Source organism: Hylaeus volcanicus, chromosome 8 (assembly GCF_026283585.1).
Source record: "Hylaeus volcanicus isolate JK05 chromosome 8, UHH_iyHylVolc1.0_haploid, whole genome shotgun sequence".
NCBI classification, from domain to species: Eukaryota; Metazoa; Arthropoda; class Insecta; order Hymenoptera; family Colletidae; genus Hylaeus; species Hylaeus volcanicus.
This window is the reverse complement of record NC_071983.1, coordinates 533,291-555,133: the sequence shown is the minus strand read 5'-3', so window position 1 is coordinate 555,133 and position 21,843 is coordinate 533,291. Positions and strand designations below refer to the sequence as shown.

At 32.4% G+C, this 21,843-nt stretch overlaps 8 protein-coding genes across 29 annotated transcripts in view; 3 read left to right on the top strand and 5 right to left on the bottom strand.

Annotated features, from left to right (window-relative positions):
- The window catches only part of LOC128881228 (liprin-alpha-1), a 36,110-nt gene extending 34,334 nt beyond the window's left edge, over nt 1-1,776 (bottom strand). For 8 of the 17 annotated variants that reach the window (XM_054132044.1, XM_054132043.1, XM_054132039.1 and 5 more), the window contains exon 1: nt 324-1,772. The gene's annotated coding sequence lies outside the window, so the exon portion shown is untranslated. Of the gene's footprint in view, nt 1-323 lie in introns of all 17 variants that reach the window. The other 9 variants (XM_054132056.1, XM_054132052.1, XM_054132054.1 and 6 more) reach the window with 3 other exon arrangements.
- A 567-nt stretch (nt 1,777-2,343) lies between these two features.
- LOC128881239 (uncharacterized) lies at nt 2,344-4,506 on the top strand. Of its 2 annotated transcripts, none has more exons than XM_054132079.1 (3): nt 2,344-2,505; nt 2,836-3,044; nt 3,208-4,506. In XM_054132079.1, exons 1-3 carry the CDS (start codon nt 2,466-2,468, stop codon nt 3,241-3,243), a joined length of 285 nt encoding a protein of 94 aa, XP_053988054.1. In that variant the 5' UTR covers nt 2,344-2,465; the 3' UTR covers nt 3,244-4,506. The 2 variants fall into 2 exon arrangements, 1 of the variants encoding a protein (XP_053988054.1); XR_008458025.1 differs by having other exon boundaries at nt 2,349-2,505; nt 2,836-3,517; nt 3,585-4,506.
- Nucleotides 4,250-5,887, bottom strand: LOC128881235 (uncharacterized). 2 transcript variants are annotated; one of them, XM_054132071.1, is made up of 8 exons: nt 5,393-5,887; nt 5,254-5,298; nt 5,086-5,151; nt 4,874-5,011; nt 4,729-4,800; nt 4,582-4,651; nt 4,475-4,506; nt 4,250-4,389 (listed from the first exon to the last, which is right to left on the bottom strand). In XM_054132071.1, exons 1-8 carry the CDS (start codon nt 5,591-5,593, stop codon nt 4,372-4,374), a joined length of 642 nt encoding a protein of 213 aa, XP_053988046.1. In that variant the 5' UTR covers nt 5,594-5,887; the 3' UTR covers nt 4,250-4,371. The 2 variants fall into 2 exon arrangements, with proteins under 2 accessions (XP_053988046.1, XP_053988045.1); XM_054132070.1 differs by having other exon boundaries at nt 4,370-4,506.
- A 320-nt stretch (nt 5,888-6,207) lies between these two features.
- On the top strand, nt 6,208-10,616 carry LOC128881229 (pyruvate dehydrogenase phosphatase regulatory subunit, mitochondrial-like). 2 transcript variants are annotated; one of them, XM_054132059.1, is made up of 12 exons: nt 6,208-6,640; nt 6,861-7,092; nt 7,170-7,433; nt 7,537-7,699; nt 7,971-8,252; nt 8,317-8,619; nt 8,697-8,836; nt 8,898-9,103; nt 9,177-9,318; nt 9,417-9,686; nt 9,825-9,997; nt 10,074-10,616. In XM_054132059.1, exons 1-12 carry the CDS (start codon nt 6,339-6,341, stop codon nt 10,333-10,335), a joined length of 2,739 nt encoding a protein of 912 aa, XP_053988034.1. In that variant the 5' UTR covers nt 6,208-6,338; the 3' UTR covers nt 10,336-10,616. The 2 variants fall into 2 exon arrangements, with proteins under 2 accessions (XP_053988034.1, XP_053988035.1); XM_054132060.1 differs by lacking the exon at nt 6,208-6,640 and adding an exon at nt 6,679-6,788 and having other exon boundaries at nt 10,074-10,601.
- Nucleotides 10,617-10,910: 294 nt separating this feature from the next.
- On the bottom strand, nt 10,911-13,210 carry LOC128881234 (charged multivesicular body protein 4c). The gene is made up of 4 exons (XM_054132069.1): nt 12,871-13,210; nt 12,301-12,478; nt 11,976-12,226; nt 10,911-11,900 (listed from the first exon to the last, which is right to left on the bottom strand). Exons 1-4 carry the CDS (start codon nt 13,049-13,051, stop codon nt 11,845-11,847), a joined length of 666 nt encoding a protein of 221 aa, XP_053988044.1. The 5' UTR covers nt 13,052-13,210; the 3' UTR covers nt 10,911-11,844.
- Nucleotides 13,211-13,843: 633 nt separating this feature from the next.
- On the top strand, nt 13,844-15,683 carry LOC128881237 (dual specificity protein phosphatase 3). 2 transcript variants are annotated; one of them, XM_054132073.1, is made up of 4 exons: nt 13,844-14,063; nt 14,545-14,732; nt 14,804-15,027; nt 15,137-15,683. In XM_054132073.1, exons 1-4 carry the CDS (start codon nt 14,040-14,042, stop codon nt 15,331-15,333), a joined length of 633 nt encoding a protein of 210 aa, XP_053988048.1. In that variant the 5' UTR covers nt 13,844-14,039; the 3' UTR covers nt 15,334-15,683. The 2 variants fall into 2 exon arrangements, with proteins under 2 accessions (XP_053988048.1, XP_053988047.1); XM_054132072.1 differs by lacking the exon at nt 13,844-14,063 and adding an exon at nt 14,093-14,322.
- A 106-nt stretch (nt 15,684-15,789) lies between these two features.
- Nucleotides 15,790-19,506, bottom strand: LOC128881230 (kinesin-like protein KIF23). Its single transcript, XM_054132061.1, has 15 exons — nt 19,393-19,506; nt 18,733-19,308; nt 18,480-18,650; nt 18,201-18,399; nt 17,999-18,137; nt 17,715-17,914; nt 17,538-17,642; nt 17,383-17,468; nt 17,179-17,309; nt 17,008-17,111; nt 16,837-16,941; nt 16,620-16,766; nt 16,381-16,536; nt 16,070-16,306; nt 15,790-16,000 (listed from the first exon to the last, which is right to left on the bottom strand). Exons 1-15 carry the CDS (start codon nt 19,401-19,403, stop codon nt 15,806-15,808), a joined length of 2,562 nt encoding a protein of 853 aa, XP_053988036.1. The 5' UTR covers nt 19,404-19,506; the 3' UTR covers nt 15,790-15,805.
- Nucleotides 19,507-20,358: 852 nt separating this feature from the next.
- Nucleotides 20,359-21,822, bottom strand: LOC128880657 (60S ribosomal protein L13-like). 2 transcript variants are annotated; one of them, XM_054130961.1, is made up of 4 exons: nt 21,767-21,822; nt 21,104-21,253; nt 20,769-21,018; nt 20,359-20,694 (listed from the first exon to the last, which is right to left on the bottom strand). In XM_054130961.1, the coding sequence occupies exons 2-4, from the start codon at nt 21,244-21,246 to the stop codon at nt 20,416-20,418; spliced, it is 672 nt and encodes a 223-aa protein (XP_053986936.1). In that variant the 5' UTR covers nt 21,247-21,253; nt 21,767-21,822; the 3' UTR covers nt 20,359-20,415. The 2 variants fall into 2 exon arrangements, with proteins under 2 accessions (XP_053986936.1, XP_053986937.1); XM_054130962.1 differs by lacking the exon at nt 21,767-21,822 and adding an exon at nt 21,598-21,731.
- Nucleotides 21,823-21,843: the final 21 nt, after the last annotated feature.

Genomic DNA, 21,843 nt, shown 5'->3' with positions numbered 1-21,843 from the left:
CACAGGGCATGGCTGTCTATTCTTTGCTTATTAAAAATGATCTTTTCAAGAATGTAATACGTTCAAACATAATAAAATCACCGATTTCTCTACAATTTCTCAGTAATTAGATATTCAAGAAAATAAACATAACCCCAAAATACAAACAAAGATACTAATTTCTAATCTGAATTGTACTAATTTTAAATCAGAACTGCTTACAAAGTCTTTAATATCATAGTGTACAAAGAAAAGTTTCACTATTAAATCGAATGTAGATCGCGAATAAATCGCTATACGTTGTTTTTATTAATCATTTACTAGTCGAATAAAATGTTGCCCACCTCTGCTATTCTACTGCGAGGAACACACGAAATCCTACGTCGAATGTTTACCTCGCGACAGAGACTTTTCTTTCGTTAACTGATACCTATAGGTGGAATCATCGCTCGAATAACAGTTCAACAGTTTCACGTTCAACGTCGCTTGGCCGGCTACGAGAGCCGACTCACCACAACCGAAACTCATGTCTCATTTTCACCACGGTGCCAAGCATTCTTTCGTCCGTTTCTATTGTTGTTTACGGAAAGGGATAATCGATGTGTCCGGCGTAACTCACGAGGCGGTTGCAGACGACGGGAAACCAAGTCCCTTCGAAAAATCGATCGTTGTGTACGCTTCGAAAACTCGAGGGGGGGCCCAAAGCACGCGATCGGTCGCAGATAGATCGATATACAAGCCCGTTCGTTTGGCCAGAGTCCGTTTTGACAGATTACAAAGAGGATTCGCCGGACACACTGCACGCAGCGCACGCTTTTGATATCTTATGCACCGACTCGACACGCGAACCCTTCTCTTTCCATCTCGTCTTTTATCAGATACGAAGCCAGCTACTTTCAATCGGAAAACCTCAATGCAGATCTGACACCCACGGGGCGCGCTCAGCTCTCTCCCGGAGCCGGGCAGGCGAGTCTGACAACCGCGGAGAATCGTCCAAGAGCACGGGGCGATCGCTCGGCAGGCCACCGTTTATTTTCCACTTCGATCTCATTCAGACGTAGTTTCGACGTATCCGTACAACACTGGCGTTATCACTGACGAATTCGCGACGTATCAACTAGACCAAACTACTGTCCCAGGTCAGGATAGTCCGGGTACGAGACTCGCTCCGTTCAATTTCGCTCTCCTCCGAGAATTTCGCGATTTATCATCTCACCATTCAAGACTCGGCTGACGGAACGATTCCGATCGTACGTACGAGCACTGCGCGAAGCGCCGATCAACTTGCAACGATCGGCATTTCGATGGCATTATCGCGGTGAAGCCGAGCACTGACACACCTACGGTTCGTTCCTACCGCCCAGCCTCTATGCTACTCCATTTCCGATACCGGCGGCCATCTTGCGCCGTGACGTCAGCCTCTGTCCCCGAAGGTGCGTCCGACTCCACCCGACCGCCAGACGACTCCAACCAACTGGCCAAGTTTACAATTGCGCGGCGGGATCGATGATCGTTTAGGTCGTCTCTGCAACGAACTCGTCTCGAAACACCGCGGTACATTTAAACTCGCTCCGTTTCTACTTCCGTTTCTAACATTGATCATTGATTAGTCCACATGGTATATGAAACAATTTTACAAGCGCATATTTTAAACACATTTTTCATATGCATCGGCGTCCCATGTTACAGAATAAGATATCTTTTCTTTATATATTGTAATAAACTTAAAAATAAACTCACTCCAATTAAGAATTTAATTATTACTCTCTAACGTAGAGTGCATTCCATGTTAATGTCTTTTTCTTTAGCTGCAACAATCATTTAATATCTGCGTATACTCGGAACGTATGAAATGTGTACTATTATTTATACATATAATTTGAAAGTCTTCTGTTACTTGAAATAATTTTGCACTTATTAGCATTAAATTTTATTTAACCAGTTTCGAAAAAGATCGAAACGTTAATAAAGATTCATCAATTTTTCTTTCTTATTATTTATGGATACAAGCGTACCCATCAATATTAATGATTTTTTAAGATAGTAGTGACAAATCAGTATCTATTACATATTTAAAAGCACGATCCTGTAAACATTGAGAGGTATGAACAAGAAATTTACATTATTTTTCAGGAGAGTTTAAAGTTTCCGCGTAAAAATAATTCGAAATACAATAGATATTCTATTTACGCTAAAGAGAAGCGTTGGAAAGACTAATTTGCAATCGATAATTAATACCACTGATGTTTAAGTTTCGTTAAAGTTTAGGAAATGACTAACGCTCACAGATCTATTTCTACAAATTCGACGCTATTTATCGCGATGATTTCGATCGAGGTGAAAGAGAGGGAAAAATTGAGAAGGCTAAACTTTCCGGAAGACTGAGACTGCGCTATAACGTGAGATGCTGGATGATCAATACCAAACGCTGTGTCAGATTCTGGACCACGGAGTACAGTTGAGAGAGACAGACAGAAGCGAGCATTATGAAAACAGTAACCCATACTTGCACACCAGGAGCTACCGGTAAGTAGGCCAGTTTTAATTCAGAATACCCTCAAACAATGCGAAACCTGTAACAATTAACAAAACATTGTATCCCATTAGAAATAGCCAATCATAAATAACGGTTTATTTACACCTTTATCATCCCATAAATTTCAAAGTAAATTTCCATTTATTTATTTCTCTAGCCTACTTTGTTAATTGTTAACGTAACAAAGTGTAACATGCTCCAAAAATATCTCTCAAATGAAAAAGATCGTTTTCCGGGAGTGTTTTGGAGCAACTGTGAGACAGCTGACATCTTTCAACTTCTCTCTTTCTCCGAGTACTTTGTATTGGTACAAATTTTAGATCTATCCGGAGACGATTCGATCGAGGATATCGCCGAATCGGTAGATGAACTGCGCGAAAAATTGGCGAACATGAAGAGGTTGATGGAAGAACGAAAGGGGTCTACCCTGGGCGAGATAAGTGCCAAGAAGAGAAAAGAGACCTCGGACATTATAGATGGCAATTTTCTGTCTTGGATATTCGGCTTGGCGCTAATCGTCATCCTGAGTGTCAGTTTTTATGCCTTTTATAATCTCTACCATGCGGTCTTGAAGAAGTTCCCATCCCATCATACAGAACTTTAAAAAAAAAAAAAGCTGATGCTTGCCTCTGTCGGTAATCTCGAACAATTCTTTAATGATTAAATTACTATAACACCGTCATAATTTTCAGACGAGGTTGGTGAATGAATCCTTACGATCGGTTTGATAAAATTGCGATACAGGTAACGAAACACGTGCCCGACTTTTTCAAGCATCTTGGATGTACTCTTCCGTATCCAATAACTGATGAATGAAGAATAAACAAGTCCAAAAGGGACAAATCATACACGTGTTGCGCGGTTTTCGCGGAAAAATACGACTAGCAGTACGTTTGATCCCATTTTGAGTTCCAGCAACATCTTATGGGAACTATCGACTTAAGAAGAACAATTTAAGAAAAGAGATAGAAGATCGAACAACAGCAAATATGTTCCTTTTACGTACGTTTGCGGAGTTCAACAATAATTTTATAGAACTTTTTTTCGATCGAAAAATGCTTTCTTTTAGTTTCTTCAGTCTTCGCATACATCCACAAACAGACGTAAAGTTTTCCATCTGATGACAGCTTCATGTAAAAATCCATTTATCGAACAACTACCGAGTTACGTATTGGAAGAGACGCAAGTTACTTGAAACAACTTCCCAGAATATTCTTTTTCGTATGTTCATGTGTGGAGTATATGGACAAATCTGCCGTTCTACTCGGATGGGACACTTAAATCGGACCACCTGAAACTACTTTGATTTTAGGTACATAAACATATGTATTACTTTAAGTTAGCAGTACAAAAGTAAGAAAGTTAAGGTGGTCTGTTTTCAAGGCCTCCCCTGTACCAAATGTTCTCCTAACTTTATCATATAATACTGCTTGCGAATAACATCTTTATCATTTTTGTTTTCTGGTGGGCACGAGTGATTTGTTCTATTATAGTATCATCTAATATGTAGAGTCATTTCCAATTATTTTACTTCGATATCGAAGACAAAACTTCCATGGATTATTACTATTGTATTATTATTATTATTATTATTATTATTATTATTATTATTATTATTATTATTATTATTGTATTTAATTAAAAATGTTGCGCTCACATTGATGTCCATTTTCTTTTTTTAACATAATTCTACATTATACAGTTTAACATGGAAAACTTTTGTGTCATAATTTATTCGTATGTACATATATTATGAATATTTAATAAAGTTACGATTCGATCGAAAATATCGAGTATCTCCTGGATCGTTCAATCCATCTCAACCCTCGATAGAACAACGTCCAATCTTTTGCCTTTTAATACGAAAAACAACACTGCGAACAGTTAATGAAAAATCACTATATGTATACACATCTAGAGATACAGTGAAATTTTTCATTGTAAAGCGAGAGAACTCACACGAGGATGTCTTGACTTTTCGCTGCTCGAAGCTGCAACCAATTAAAGTGATGGATCAATGTTAAGAAAAACAGGAAAACGTTAGTAAGTATATCTTGTAAACCTACAAAACAATGCATTTTTGTTTTCTAGCTCCTTGGTAAAATTGTTCAGCATTTTCTGATACTCCTCTTGTTGCTGCAATATTGACATCAATTATTATTTAATACAATAATTTTTTACTTAATTTTTTTTATTTTTATAAAATTGTTTACCTTTATTGCTTCGTTCCTAAGGACCTCTCGTCGAACAGACAAACTCGAAATTTGATTTTGTAACATTTTCACCTGTAAAATGCGTAAAATCACGTTAAACTATAAATTACTCAAGTTTTCGCGGGTAAAACGTAATCCGTCTAGCCTCTTCCTCCGTTTTTTGAACATCCTTCTTCAACTCGGTCATCAACGATCTATATCGGTCTCGACAAGTCGACGTTTTCTTCTCCAAATCGGTCAGAACCCTTTCCGCATTTTTTATTTCGCAATGCGATCGCTGTAACTATATTCGTCAAGAAAATAATGATATTTTGCATGTTTACTTAAAAAGATTCCTATGAAATTATCGACTCTCACCGTACGTTCCTTCTCCGTAAGTTTTTCCGTTAACACTTCCAATTTATCGTCCACACTCTCGTGACCCTGAAACGATCGATTAAATTGTCAATATGGAATCTTAAATGTAATGTACCAACACCATGGTTAGTAGTATGTTTTTATTGGAAAATAATGTTTATAACTGACCTCGACTGGGAATTCCGTTTCTAAGTTTTCGTTTTGAAACACGACCTAAGATATATAATTTAAATTACCGATGGAAATTATAGATCCAACGTGTACGATCTTGTAGCATTTACAAGTAAAAGGACTGTATTAAACTTACGCATTTTCTTAATTCCTCCGTCCGAGTTTGATACTTCGTCGTATTATCGATAATATTATTAATTAGTTCAAAGTATACGCAATTGCAACGAATGAAAAATATTCTTACCATTACTAGAAGGAACGCGACTACGCAATACACTACGAATACAAAGATACACAATATTTCAAAGATGTAAACAGTCAACAGTACAAACCACATAACGAAAGATTTTGTCGCCGTTAGATTTCAACTAGAAACACTTAAATTTGTTATAAATATCATTTTAATAATAAAAATCGAAGATCGTGATGAACAACTAAAATGAACAGTTGGGATGTCTGAATGCGGCGCGGCGGTTTTAATTTGAAATAAACTTTTTATCGTATCGATTCTCGAATTGAAATATCTTGACGATCGATCGATATATCGTGTTGGGGCGTAATATTATTTTTAAAATGTACACGGTTTTTAGCAATTACAATAATGAATTATGTAATCAATGACAATGTATATAAAATTTATACAGTATCACTTTTTTATAATGATCAAAATATTTTTAATACATTATACGATCGTTATAAGTTATCTCATGCTACGTAACGAATATAACGCATATTTATAGACATGCAAATTAACAAATTCCAATAGTGTACGTACATTATAGACATGTTTTAATCAAAGACAATTCATGAGTGAATTCGCACAATAGATAATTAAGATTAGAACGTACTTCAATAACCACTTCTAGTTCTGAAACTTTTAATTATATTTTATTGACAGTAGAAAATATTGTAAATTAATATATTTTATTGTAATCTCTAGAACATATATGAAATACGATAAAACGTATATAAATAGAACGTATATTTAAGTACATATATGCTCCAACAATCCAGATGGTTTGGTACTTCTCCGTCTAAACGTTCAAACAAACCAACATAATTATTATTCTAATCATAATTTAATGCTGAGACACGTATACTTAAAATGCGTTTATTTACCATTCCTAAAGAAAAAAACCTTGAATGCTAACAGAAATTATTCGACTGATATAACCTATAAAAATGGAATATTTACAGTTGGGCAAATTAAGAAACACAAGAGTTTTAGAAAATTCGATAATGTCTGTTACTTTTCATCTCAAACAACAATGTTACCCTCGCAATCGCAAATTGTTATTGCGGGCGCGGGAACAGTTGCCAATTCAGTCGCTTATCATCTTGTTATTAATGGATGGAATGACATACTCGTCCTAGAACAAGATAGGTATACGTTAATTTGTCAAATAGGATAAATTATAGATAGAACAATGGATGATAAATCATCATTCACTGTATTAACACTATAGACTTTTGTATTCATAGTATTGTATACTTTGTATCAAGACAACACAAAATTTTCATTTCAATAGCAAGTAACGTACTATTGATTATATTTAAAACTTTTATCAACAAATGTAGGAAGATTAAAGAAATTTTTGTTGCAGAATTGGAACCGGAACATCTCACTTTGGTTCAGGCACGCTTGGTCTTTTTAAACCAATATCGCATAGAAATTTGATTTCCTACAGTATTAAATTATATCAACAACTACATGAAATGGGATACGATATTGGACTAAAACAATGCGGTAGCATAAACTTAGCTCAAAGCAAAGACAGAATGATAGCTTTAAAACGAAGAATGGCTTATAATGTCCCTACCGGTTTATACTGCGAAGTACAATTTTTTTTTTATTAAATGTTAAAATTGAAGTAGAAATACAATGGACTTTTAATGATTGATAAATTGATTAGGTATTGGGAAGAGAACAACTCAAACAATTACATCCTTATTTGAATATTGAGGACATTGAAGGTGCAATCTGGGTACCTGAAGATGCAGTAGCCGATTCTAGCGCAATCTGTAATGTCTTAGCTAAATTAGCGAAAATTGGAGGCGCGAGATATATTGAAAATTGTAGAATAGAAGAAGTACACACTGAGAATGGAGCTGTGAAAAGTGTAAAAACTGAACATGGTGTAATTTTATGCGAATATTTTGTCAACTGTGCAGGAATGGTAAAATCAGTTTTTCATGCAATATTATGTTTTTCATTTACTGTTTACAACATTTTCATACCATTATTAATCATTACATCATTGTCCAAAATTTACTAAACAGTGGGCACGCGAATTAGGCTTACGATGCAGTCCACCAGTTAGAATTCCAGCATACCCAGCTGAACATTTTTATGCAATTGCTTATCCTTTTCCACCAAATTCAAATACAACTTTACCATGTATACGAGATTTTGATTCACACTCTTACATGAGAGAATGGCACGGTAATACGTAAATTTCGTTTTGTATTATAATTATTATACATATTTTAAAGGCTTTTCCAAAAGGGACTATATGGTTTTGTTACATAATAAAACACAAATTTGGAAGATAATATCGTTTACGTGTCCATCGTGACTATACCATACTATAGTAGTACATAAAGTTCCTTTTGGAAAACTCTTTATTTAAGCCTTATAAAGTTTATTATTCACACTAAGAATTTTCTGTATATGTTGACCAGATAATAAAATATACAGATTTTCCATATTACAGAAAGTTTACTAGTTGGCTGGTTTGAACCAGAATCAAAACCTGCGTTTGAAAATGGTACTGTTCCTACAAAAAACTGGAAAAATTATCTTAAAAATGATCCATCACATTGGACACCACTATGGGATAAAGTGGTACATAGGCTACCAATTTTAAAGGACATCAAACCAGATGTATATAACTGTCCTGATAATTTTACACCGGATGGTAGGTGGATATTAGGAGAGAGTCCAGAAGTAAAAAACTATTTTGTTGCTGTTGGCATGAATGGAAATTCTTTACAAGGTAAAGAAATTGGCGAATTTTTGAAGTATATTTTCATATTAATCTTATGAACTGCTTTTATTAGGGGCAGGAGGAATAGGTAAAGAAGTTGCAGAGTGCTTAATAAATGGTGAATCTACGCAAGAATTACTTCCCTTCAATGTACAGAGATTTCTAGACTTACATAGCAGTAAACAGTATTTACAACAAAGAACAAAGGAAATAGTTGGTAGAAATTATGCAATCCTATATCCTCATCAATGCGAGTATAAATATGCTCGAAAGTTACGCTGTTCGCCTTTATATTCTGTTCTCGAAGATAGAGGTGCAATTTTTGGTGTCAAAATGGCTTATGAGCGACCGCTTTATTTTGATTCGACTTATAGAAGTAAGGGAATAGTCGTTAGTTCTTTTTTCTCTCATGTTACGTTCAAGCGAATAAACTGCAATTAATTTAATTAAAAGGAGGACAAAAGAAGCCAGTCATGCCACCAGGAAGCTTTTACAAACCCAAGTTCTTTGATTTTATAAAAGAAGAATTTTTAGCATGTAAAGAAGGAGTAGGAATCATAGATATGAGTTCATTTTCTAAAATCAAAATTAAAGTGAGTATGCAAAATGTGACTATTTTTAAACGTTTTTATGTAATCACATATATGTTCACAGTCTAGTCATTGGGAAGTTGTAGAATATCTTCAGCAATTATGTTCTAATGACGCAAATATACCAGTTGGTGGTATAGTGCACACAGGAATGCAAAATGAAAGAGGTGGATATGAAAATGATTGTCTCTTAGTGAGACAGTCAGAAAATAGTTACTTTATGGTTTCGCCTACATCACAACAAACACGCATTTACCAATGGATGTCGAGGTAATAAAATATATCTCGGTACTATTTACAATCACATAGATCACTTTCCTAAAAGGACTACTTTGTCGCATAGACATTTACCAGCAGATCACTCGGTAGGCCTTAATGATGTAACTTCAAAGTATACTGTTATTAACTTAGTAGGACCTAAAGCAACAGGACTATTGTCAGAACTGTCGAATTCTAACATTAATCTTTCTCCATTCACATATAAGGTACATAATAATACTATCAATATTAATTACTTGATCAATAAATATATAATTTCACGTATTTTCCAATATAATTTTGTGAATAATTATAATGTTAACAGACTGCAAATGTAGCATATGCTTCTGATGTAATGATAATGTCATTCACAAATACCGGTGAATCTGGTTATTGTTTATACATACCTACAGAGTATGCACTTCACGTATACTCTAGGTTAATGGAAGTAGGCAAAGATTATGGTGTTCGAGATGTAGGTGTACTCACACAACGTTTCATGCGAATAGAAAGGTTTATTCCTTTCTGGGCTGAAGAATTAACACCATTTGTTACTCCGTATGAAGCTGGATTTGGATACAGTGTAAAACTAAATGTAAGTAGATTTGTCTTATTGTTAGTATGATTTCTTCATCTTGATAGAATTAATATCATACTTAGTTTTATAGTTATTTAGATTACTATAGATATAACATTTTAAAAGTTTTCGCTAACGTGATCATTGTTGCCACAGAAAGAATATTTTATTGGGAAATTTGCTTTACAACATCAGAAAGAACAAGGTGTGACAAAACGATTAGTATTATTTGTCGTTAATGAACTGGATATAAACAAAGATGTATGGCCCTGGGGTGGTGAGCCTGTTTATCGAAACAATGAATTTGTAGGAACTGTTACATCAGCAGGGTAAATGTTCATGATGATTAATAATGCAATATACTTTTATTTCTGACATCAAATTATTTACGAATTGAATTTATAGGTACGGTTTTGCAACAGAAAAGCATATTTGCCTTGGTTTTATCAGTTCTCCTAGTCCAAAGCACATGCAACCTGATGCAAATATTGTTACAACAGATTTTATAATGGATCCGACAGCCCGTTACGAGATCGATATCGCTGGCACCAGATTTCCTGCTAAACCTCACATTCATCCTTTACCTATACCTGCATTAAGTAATAAAATAAACAAAAAATATACTCCTACCCCTGTTATTACTTATGAGAGTGACGTGTCTCGTTAATAATTTTTATTATTTTCTTGAAATATTAGCCAAAATATAATAACATTTTACTTTTTGAGATTTCCTGTCGTTGTTGAATTGTTCAAATTATTTACTTCAATCATTTATAATTTTGTAATGTTCTAAATATAATACTTATATTGTTCTTGTGTATTTGTGAACATCTAAGCTTAAAGTATAGATGTTTTATAAAAACAGATTCCTTAAATTCAATGTGTCGATAAAAATAAAAATTTTAAATAAACGACAAATCTAGTTTGATTTATTTGCTTGTATATGTAATAAACAATCAAACATGAAGAAACAAAGTTATGCCATTTCCTCCTGAGACTGCTAGTTAGGATATAATTTAGTTGCTTCTTTTTATTCGTACAATATTTTATTTGATATTTACACAGAAGTATTCGATTTAAATTTATGCAATAAAAATATATTAACTTCAATATTCATAGTTTTTTTAATTGTTACTAATAAAGTGTATGTAACATTAGAAATTAAAATTAGAAAGCATGTCAATTTTTAATTGTAACATTTTTTTAAATTTTTGCAGTATTTGCAATTATACTAGATTAATATACATTTGAATGAATTTATTTATAGCAAATACATTTATACAAGGTTTAAGTGGTCATTTAACAGTTTGAACAATATGCTACTTTCCAAAATATGTTATGCATATATACATTAGAATGACATTTAAGTCCAAAAAGCAACAATATATTTTGTGACTTATCACTTTTTACATTGCAAATATAAATTTGATATATAATTATTTACCAGTATGTTTTATCTGTAAATTATATAGGGTGTCCCAAAAATGTTGTAACACCTTGAAAGGGGTGGTTCAGGAGGTGATTTGAAACAACTTTTTCCTTAGCGAAAATGTTGTTCGAGGTTTCGTTAAGGAGATATTAAGCGAAAACCCCGACCAATCAGAACGCGAGTATGCCGGTTGAGGGTAGGCTACGCGATAAGCGGCCGCGCTCATACGCTACCGCGAGCGCTCCATCGGCATCCTCGCGCTCTGATTGGTCAGTGGTTTCCGTTAATATCTCTTCAACGAAATCTCTGACAACATTTTCGGTAAGGAAAAAGTTGTTTCAAATCACCCCCCGAACCACCTCTTTCAAGGTGTTACAATATTTTTGAGACATCCTGTATACCTGTTTGTCGTAATTTGTATTTTTACTATAATTATATTGACTAACTTATATACAAGTAAAACACTTGCTTACTATTATTTGTGAAGCTTCTTTGTACGTCAGTAAAGATGTTTTTACTTTATGCATAAAAAGCAATCTCATTTTTATAAAAGCTTCATTATTATTTTGATCAATGTTTTAAACTGTACATGAAAAAATACTGCAATATTTACTTTGAAATAATTACATAATATAAATTCCTGAAAGTAACGATTCATGTAACATTATTGAGTTCTTGCACAATGTGTACTTAATTTTAGCTATCAGCGTGTAATAAAATTTATTTTAGAAGTATTGTGATACCACTTTATGATGCCCATGCTTCTAATTCTTTCAAATCATCGTCTTCTTCTGGTTTGGCTTCTAAATAAGAAAAAAATAAATGTAGGGACAAACTATTATATAATAATACATTTCACAAAAAATTATGAATACTACTTGTACGAGTCCTGGCTGGTGCAGCTGGAAGTGTAGTAGCTGGAACATTTGGAAGTTCATCTGTAGGTTCGATACCAAGCAATTCCTGGTCAAGTTGTTCTTGTTCAAGTTCTTCCAGTTCCTTCTCTAGTTCTTCTTCGTCTATATCTTGACCAAATGCTACAGGATTAGATATTGCATCAGAAATTTCTCTTGCTACATCTTGTTGTTCAGCTATATCATCCATCATATCGTGCACTTGATCAACATCCCTGAGAAAAATATGATATCTTGTTAAAGTCTACATTAAAGTTAAGTAATAATTTCATAGAACTGAATTTCTTACATATGTTGATGAACAGATTTTAATGCATCTGCTGCATTCTTCATTGTTGTAAGCACAGCAGTATTTGTATTTGCACTTTCAAGTGCTTCCCTTTGCATTTCAATTGTAGATAATGTGCCATCAATTTGTTGTAATTGTTTCTCGTATCGCTTCTTTCTTTTAAGAGCTTGAATTGCAGCTGTAAAATAAATCTTTATTAACATCTTATTCTCTTGTATTACTTAAACAATTAACAACTTAATACAAACAACTATAATGTAGTTCTCTTCTAAGTTAAAATCAAAACATGTGTTCGAATGAAATCCACATAAACTCTTGTGACTACATTTTCTTTACTAATGCAATACAGAATGTGCGAACAAAGTACGATCACAGGCAGACAATTCTAAATCAGACACATAATATATATCCATTCAAATTTTTTATATTTTAACTTAGAAAATAAATACGCTACGCCACAGTTCCTAGAATCACCCTATATAATAAAGAAACGTCATAATGACAAGTGACCTTACTCGTGGAGTATTGTCCGTAAACAATGATAACGAAATCAAAAATGATCGTAGATACCTCTCCTGTTTTTCGTTCCATTTTTCTTGGCAACCTGAATTTCAAGATCTATTTTACTTTCAAGGAAATCTTGTTTCTTAATCAACATATCTTCTGTTTCGCGTAATTTTTGTATCGCCTCGGCCGTCGACAAAGTGGGCGATTCCTTTTTACCACCGAATACTTTGCTAAAAAAACTCATTGTCCTAAAAAATTGTGCTCTTAACTTATATTATAATCAAACTCTTGGACACTGCAAACACTATCCACATCCACCTTTAAACGAAATCAACAAAAGATCGCACACCGACCGCGCATCATCGCCATACTTCCTTGGCTCTCATGTACGATGTCGTCATGACTCATTGTCGAGTTCCAACATTTTTTATTTCGTTCAGTTATCGGAAATTAGAAATTATTTAATTTATTTACCTGACATTTTAACATCTTTTAAAATTATTGCTCGTAACAAATTAACTAAAAATGTAACGAAGATTGATAAATTAATATAGATTTTGTATATTTCTTTTTTCCATATAAAAGAATATTCTATCTTCAAAATAAATTCTTCGAATTAGATTTTTTATCAAGAAACTATTTGTGTAGGCGATACAAATTTTATTTTGTAATATTTTATTCATAAAATGATACGTCAATTTTTTCATTACGAAAGTATATTTATATAAAAATATTGAATGCATTCAACACTGGAAATGCAATTTGGAAAAATCATTTGGTGCTAAAATCTTAAATTATTGCTTCGAAAAATTGTATTTTGTAAAAGTTAGATGTATGGAAATGCTTTTCATCATAATATGTTATGTATTTTTTATTATTATTTCAAAATCATCATTATGCGCTAAACTGTACATAAAAAAAAAATGTATATGTAAATAAATAATTGTTTAAATACCACATGTTAGCTTTTTGTAATGTGTGACAGTTGATCTATTTATGTACATGTGTATGTATGTATGTATGTATGTATGTATGTATGTATATATGTAACAATGAAGATGTACATAGATAAGTATATGTATACACTAGGTATGCACCAGTATGCACTTATGATGTAATAAATGCGTTAAAATAGAGGAAAAAATATTTCGTACAGTATTATATGATAGAACGTTTTATTATTTCTCAATTGTTACATTTAATGAGATTTGCAAATTTCTGAATAACCTCTAATGATGGAGAGCAATCAGACAAATGTAAGTTTATATCATGAATGACAATATTATTTGTGTCTTATATTTTAAGATTTTCTTCTATCGCTTCGTAACCGTTTCTTTATGCCTCTTTGTCATGATACAAGAAACTACATTTGGCTTGTCCAACATTTCGTAAGAACATTTAAAAATAAATATACGCGACGACCAACAGTATCGCTTTCTTTCCCGGGTTCTTTTTAAGTTTAGTTGAGTTTAGTCACTATACACGATGCGAAGCACATGGAGAGACAGAGATCGGGTATAATATTTTCCTGTGAAATTACTATTAAAATTTATAATTATCAAGTGAATCAACAAAAATTTTGATTTTTGTAACAAGTCAAATTTTAGTGATTATTTCCTTTTAAACTTGTAATTTGCTGAAATTTTTGTAAAATACAAACATAAATTAATATTTATTTATTTATAATTATAAAATATCAATGAAGATTACATTTTGTAACAAGAACTGTGTTGTTAGGACTTCCAGAAACATTTAGCTGATGGTGAAACTACTGAACGTCGCTTAAAAGAGACTTTACATACCACGTATACAGATAATGAACCACTACCAGGATTCGATCCTAATAAGGACAATCTTCAATATTACCGTGCTCAACATTGTATTGATTGCGATGAAGTGTATCCTGGAATATACATTGGTGATGCGTAAGTATTGTGAAATGTTTTTTAGAATACAAGTTATTGTTTGTAAATAATTCATACATAATATTTCATAGGGCTACAGCAAAAAATAAGAATTACCTTAAAATGTTAGGCATAACGCATTTGTTGAATTCTGCTGAAGGAAACAGATTTGGATTTGTAAATACAGATAAATCTTATTATCAAGATACAACAATAAGGTATCTTGGTTTACCACTTGCAGATTTGTTTACTACAGATATTAGCAAGTACTTTTATACTGCTGCAGATTTTATTGATGAAGCTGTCTCTACAGGAGGTAACTTTGTAATCATTTAGTAACAAATAAAAAAAATAAAGCATTATAAAATCAAAGATATGTAAATATGTAAAACTGTCTTATTTATCTTTGGATATTTTTTCTTTAGGTAAAGCTTTTGTACACTGCATGTTAGGAATATCACGCAGTGCAACATGTGTATTAGCATATTTGATGATAAAAAAAGAAATGTTAGCTGTTGATGCTGTCCGAATAGTTCGCAAAAAGCGTTGTATTCAACCAAATGATGGCTTCCTTCGTCAGTTAGCACAATTAGATAATCAACTACGGAGGCAACGTTTATAATTAAATACAACGCTAATGAAAGTATTAAAAAGTTTGGTAAAATATGTTAAGAATGTTATACATACATGCACAAATACTTAATTTTATAGGCATATATTTTACATGAATAGCTTCATGGTGTTTAGACACGCACCCTGCAATTTAATATTTTAAGCTTACACGCTATTTACGAACTTCTCTATAAATTGTGTAAAACATAAAAATTTATTTTTTTACACAAGTTCTATATTTTAGATTACTTTATTAATTGAATGTATATTTATTATTTACAAATTTAAAAAGGAAGGATTCCATTATAATTATATAAAATGTGTATAAAAGAAATATATAATACTTGATGTACTACATGACTTCTTACATATCATCTTTTCCTTTGATGAATTGTATTATTTAATAAATTATTAAATCAATACTGCAATACACAAAACTCGACACAACTTGATTATAAATTACATATTACTACGTCTATTCGTTAATTTACCACCCGTGGCCTCTTCGAATGAGCTTCCACGAGTGTACATGAATGATTTGGCGTTCCTATTTCATTTATATTATTTGTATCTTGCGGGCCGCTGCGTTTTCTTGCCTTCGGAGATAATTGCTTTAAACATTCCATATCATTAAATACAACTTGTGCACCTCCTCCACTAGTTGGTAATATATCTCCCTAATATGATAATCATACATTTTATAATATCATACACACACACTTTGGATTTATTCGCAATCAAACTACCTTGTACAGCTTTGTTTCGAGTTCACCATCCGTGTCGTGTTCTTGCGCGACGAGACAATATCTAGATGCACCATCCGTAATCTCTTTTGGATCTGTAAGTTGTGTAATACTACGTCTCCTACGCATTAATGGTTGAAATACAGTTCCCAGAGGAACAAGTGCTCCTGGTCTGTGATCAACCCATCTGTCAGCACTTTGTGAGCGTCTATGCCTTAGATTTGAAACAGTAATTTTATCCTGGGGACAAAATTCATTGAAACTATATGTTTTTAAACAAATACAAAAACAAGGAAAAATTAGAGACAACCGACCCTTCGCGATCGAGCATCCGTCATTTTTGTAGGCGCTTCCGAGGCAGGTGTAGCAGGAACTCGATCTTTGGAAGCAACAGGCGTGGAAATACCATTATCATCGACTAGAATTTGTTTGACCAGTCTCAATTTATCTTCCTTTTCCTTCATTTGATTCTAAGAAAATAACAAAACTTCATAAAAACTATATATGTCTAATTAATATACTAATATTTGGCAAAATTACTTCATTCTATTACCTGTAACTGTTCACGTTGCTGACGTAACTTTACTTCTAATTCTCTATTCATTTTGTCAGTTTCCACTTGCATTTTGGTATTATATTTTTGCTTCACTCTTTGTTTATCTATCAAACGTTGATTTAACGCCATGTCTCTATCTTTTAACTGTAAAACACTTCTGTTTAATTGAATGTAAAAATTTAAATCAGAACAAAATCATATATTTGTTATCTACCTCTTGCTGCAAAGTACGTATTGTATCATTTGCGTGATTTAGTTTACGAAGCAAACTATTAATTTGTTCTTCAGTTTTACATAAATGACCTTCCAATGCGGAAACCTACAAATAAATATATATATTACTTCGCTCATATTTATGTCCAGAATGCGGATAAGAAATTCATACCTTTTTTTTCTGTTGTGAATTAGTTGCTTTTAGAGAAGCATTTTCAATTTTAAAATTCAAATTTTCTTGTTCTATTGTCATTAACATCTTTCTAAAATCGTTTTCTGTAAATACAGTACTCAACTGTTAAGTGATTTTTAAATCGTACTAAAAAATAAATAACATTCTTACGTTTTTGTTGCACATCAGCGCGTAACAAATTCCGATTATTAATGCGCTGTTCCAAGTAATGCATCAAATTAGTAATTATTTGATCATTACATGGAGAATTAAGTTCCAACTCAGGAAATGGACCACCCAAACTAAAGTAAATATATATGAAATAAATTTGAAAAAGAAAAATAGGAAAAGATAGAGAGAATAAAAAACATTTACCTATATACCAAAGCTACATCGATCTCTAGATCGGCAGCTTCGAGCCGACCTCCCTTTTCTAATTTACTGCGCGCTTCCTTAAACAGCTGTTGACAATTATTTATAAATATATAATAAAATTACATTCGGTCATATTCTTTCAATCTCTATCTTACTTTATTTGCCTGTCTTCTTCCAGGTGTGAAACCAAGATCTACTTTTGTGACTGTTGGTCGAGCGACTTGAACTTCCTGAGTCATTTCCGCGAATTTCATAACTTGCTGTAAATATATTATTATAAAAATCGATTTGTTTGTTTTATATTTTGATGAAATTTCTAGTTTCTTACATACAATTGTCTCATCGAAATCTTGCGCCCTTGGATTAACACAGACAATCATCCTCACTTGTCCTTCTCCATCAAAGTAATTTTTGAACAAATGAGTAAGTTTTGAATCCCTGTAGGGTACCATTTTATTTGTACCCTGGATTTGATTCTCTCTTAAAATTTCCAAACACGATCGAAGTGTCATCAAGGAATTATTAATATTACCTAAATAAATAAAATAATTAAATGCTTTTGAAAGAGTATGAAAAGTTAATTACAATTTTTGCATCTAATTGTAAGAATGGTAACCTGCTTCTCTTAGCCGTTGCCCTGTATTTTTTGTCCGATTGGTTCTTTCACTGCCAGCTAAATCTACTAAAGACAACTGAGTGATACATACTACACGTTTGTCTTGTATAATTTGTTCACCTTCGCAATCTAAGGGTGCCTATAAACGAATAATGTTAACATGCTTATAATTATTTATTATATACAGAATTAAGGATTATACCTGTACAAGACGAATTGTAAAGACACTATGCGATCTGCTCGATTCTGCGTTAAGAGCAGTATGTGCAACTCTTCGTCTGCGTTGACCGCGTTGAAATACTTCAAATGCTTCTTCTGAGCTTTTTACTTCAATTTCTGTTACAGCATGTACATACATGTTTTTATTGCCATCTTCTCTAACTATTTTACTCTGTAATGTTCTGTAGATTGTTCCAAAATATTATCATGTTATTTGTAAACTACAAGAATTTGTAAGTTACAAGTGAATTTGTAAACATACTTAGCTCTAATTTCATCATCCTCCAACAAATCATATACACTATTATTATATATTTCAACATAAGTAACAAATACTGCATAGGCATTGTCCTGATCCACTATTATTACTTGCGATTCATCAACCTCACGAACCATCATTGGATTACTGTCAGTATCACTGTCAGCTTTACGTCTAATAAAAAAATTATTATTAATTAATTATTTTCTATTCAAGAGTCTATTCAATATAGGATATATTTAATTTTTCTACTGACATTCTGCCCGATTTTCCATTTCTCTGAGACATAATTCCTGCATGAAGTTCATTTTGCCTATCAAGCATTGCATCAGCATCACTTTGTACATCAAAGCCATTTAATTTGTCTGGCTTAAAAATAAACTTTTTTGTTTGATAATTAGCAATACTGTTAAAAATAACGTCAAGACACCGAGCCATTATACCAACATCTTGTGCCTCACCAGTCATTGTATATGTTTTACCACTACCTGTTACTCCATAAGTAAACAAAAGGCTATTTTTACCACGAATAATATTTTCAACTAAGGGGAGAGCAACTATATTAAAAATCTCTTTCTGTGTTGCTTCAGGAGTAAATACACGACTAAATGTTGTTTGAATCTCTTTGTTGCTACAATTACGAAAATTCATTGATGATTCTGGTGGTGTGATAGCCAAAGTGGTGTTCGATATAACTTTCATACATGATACATCTGTAGGATGTTGCATTGGCCGTAAACGACAATAAACTTGAACTGGATCTTTAGATAGCATATTGTTGCATTTTGGACGGCTTGTTGGTTTACGAGCTGAACTTGCCGGTTTTATACGCCTGTAATATTAACATAAAATATTTATTTCCATTGTTTACAAACACCATATATTGAAAGTAATTCTAGTATCAAAAACAACGTACACAGACTTCATTTTCTTGTAGTTGAACTTATCACTCAATATCAATTAATGTAAAAATTGTTTTCCTGTTTTCGATTTACACGTCAATCTGTAACGAACCGTTGTCAAAACTTAGTTTCAAAATAACGATGCACGCATTGCTGCCAACATTTGCACGAAAAAGTTTCTACGATTTATAAAACTAGTATAATGAAAATATCCCCAAAGAAATATAGAACTATAAAATTTATATAAACTGTTGTATGGGCGTTTAGGAATATTTCAATTTATTTAATTATTTGGGAAAATTAAACAAACACGTCTTGCTTTGAACAGTTATGTTTAATGAATGCCAATTGAATATAATAATTTTAACAGTAAAATGTTATTTGTTTCTAAAACAAAATTTACAACCAATCAAATCAATCATTATATCTTAAATTTATGTAAAGATTTTACGATTGGTCTCTTAATTATAATATTTGTTTTAAGAGTGAGTGATTTACACCTCAGCAATGCTTTTACATAACAACGATCTTGTACCTTACTTCAGTTACACCACTGTACAATATTGAATTTTGGCGCGTTAGTTAATTTAATAGAATTCCGCCGAGGGGAGCCACCAGGACACACAACAAAACTATTCATGTATGCATATAAATTATAAATCTAAAGCAGTTTACGATTCGATATTGATATTCGCTATGTTAACAAAGGAAGATAATTGTTCAGAATTAATAGGACTTTTAATATATTCTTAATACAAATTCAAGAGCATAATTTAAAAATTACGAAAACAAAAACTTCTTCATTTATCAGTATTTTAACTAACTAAACGTGCTGAATACGTAATTGAAACTATCTTTTTTTCTCACAGACAGCAATAATTCTCATGACCATGCAAATTTAATAAATATTTTATCACAAAATATTAGTACAAAAATCATTTCTACTAGAAAAAACGATGTAACAGAGTTGTAAACAGAAATGTATTTCTTATTCAAGAATTTATTTTTATATTTATACAAAGTCACAAAGCTTAAAGTTATTTTTTAGGCTTCTTGTCCTTAGTAGTAGCAGCTCCAACCTTTGTCACATCATCAGGATTTTCTGCTGCTTCTTTAACACGCTTTGCACGAATTCCAACTAATCTAGCATCAGCCCTAGCTTTACGGACAGTTATATATGCAGAGAATTTCTTTTCCTCCTCAGAAATGACACGAGCCTTTGCTTTGGCTGCTGGTTGATGTCTTATTGGCATAACTTCTCCTTCAACTTGAGTTGCAACTTTCATCTCCTCTTCAGTTGCTTCACCCTTCTTAGGCTGTTTTTATAAATAATACATAGAATTAATTTTATTCTTTAATATGTTTAATACATTCTTGTATGCATACTTACTTTCTTTTCATTTAGAGGGAACAATATCAATTTTGACTTATATTCCTTCAATCTTTGAGCATTTGTTTGCAAAGACTCAACTGACTTGTTTCGTCTTCTAGGGTCTACTGCAATTCCAATAGTTCTAGCAAATCTTTTGTTTAAACCGCTAGCTTTTATTTCGGCCAAAGTAAAACCTTTGCCAGCTCTAACTTTCGTGTGATAGCGAAAAGTTGGACAATGAACAACAGGTCTCAACAGCTTAACAGGTCTAAACAAAATAAGTTTGAACTTAGTAGCCAACAAAGGAGTGAAACAAAAAATACTATGTAGTGGAATTAGTATACTTTATTTACCTTGGTGCAAGTGTACGTGCTTTCTTCACACGATTTTGTTTACGACGGTATTTTCTAGCTGGCTGGTTGAACCAGGTTTTTACAAACCTTTGCCAGTCTTTGTGAAAGTGCCCATTAGGGATCATATTATTTCTTTTGCCCATGGTTGAACTGAAACAAGAACAAAAACTCCAGAAATTTCTCATCAAATGTTTTATGAAGTTTGTATTATCTTTTAAATATTCCAGACAATGTTACTGTTAGTACTATTAATTATTAAGACATCATATTTTATTACTTATTTCTGTATATATTAAAATGAATGCACTTAATTGTACAATAGGTTAGAAATATGTTGTCTATACAAATTGTAAACAAATGATTTAATGTTTTTTAAAGCGTAACATTTCATATTTTTAAAGTAATTTTATGTTAATATTGTTATACCATATCAATTTTCAAAATAAAAAAAACCTATTTCGTTTAATTGTCATACAAATCTAGGCGAACCTAACCTCTTTACTAGTGTCAAAAGATGATTATTCTTATTAAACTATAAAATGGCAAATATATCGTTTAATCGCGATTGAAAATCCTAACAACAGTACTTTCTTATTATTACGCGAAGTATTAATTCAAGATGTTAAGTATTCAGTTGGATTTCAATCACACAATATTACTTACGAAGTTGTTTATACGGAGTATACCGGAAAAGGAATCAATTCAACGAAACGGAAGTTACATCTTGTTATAAAATAACA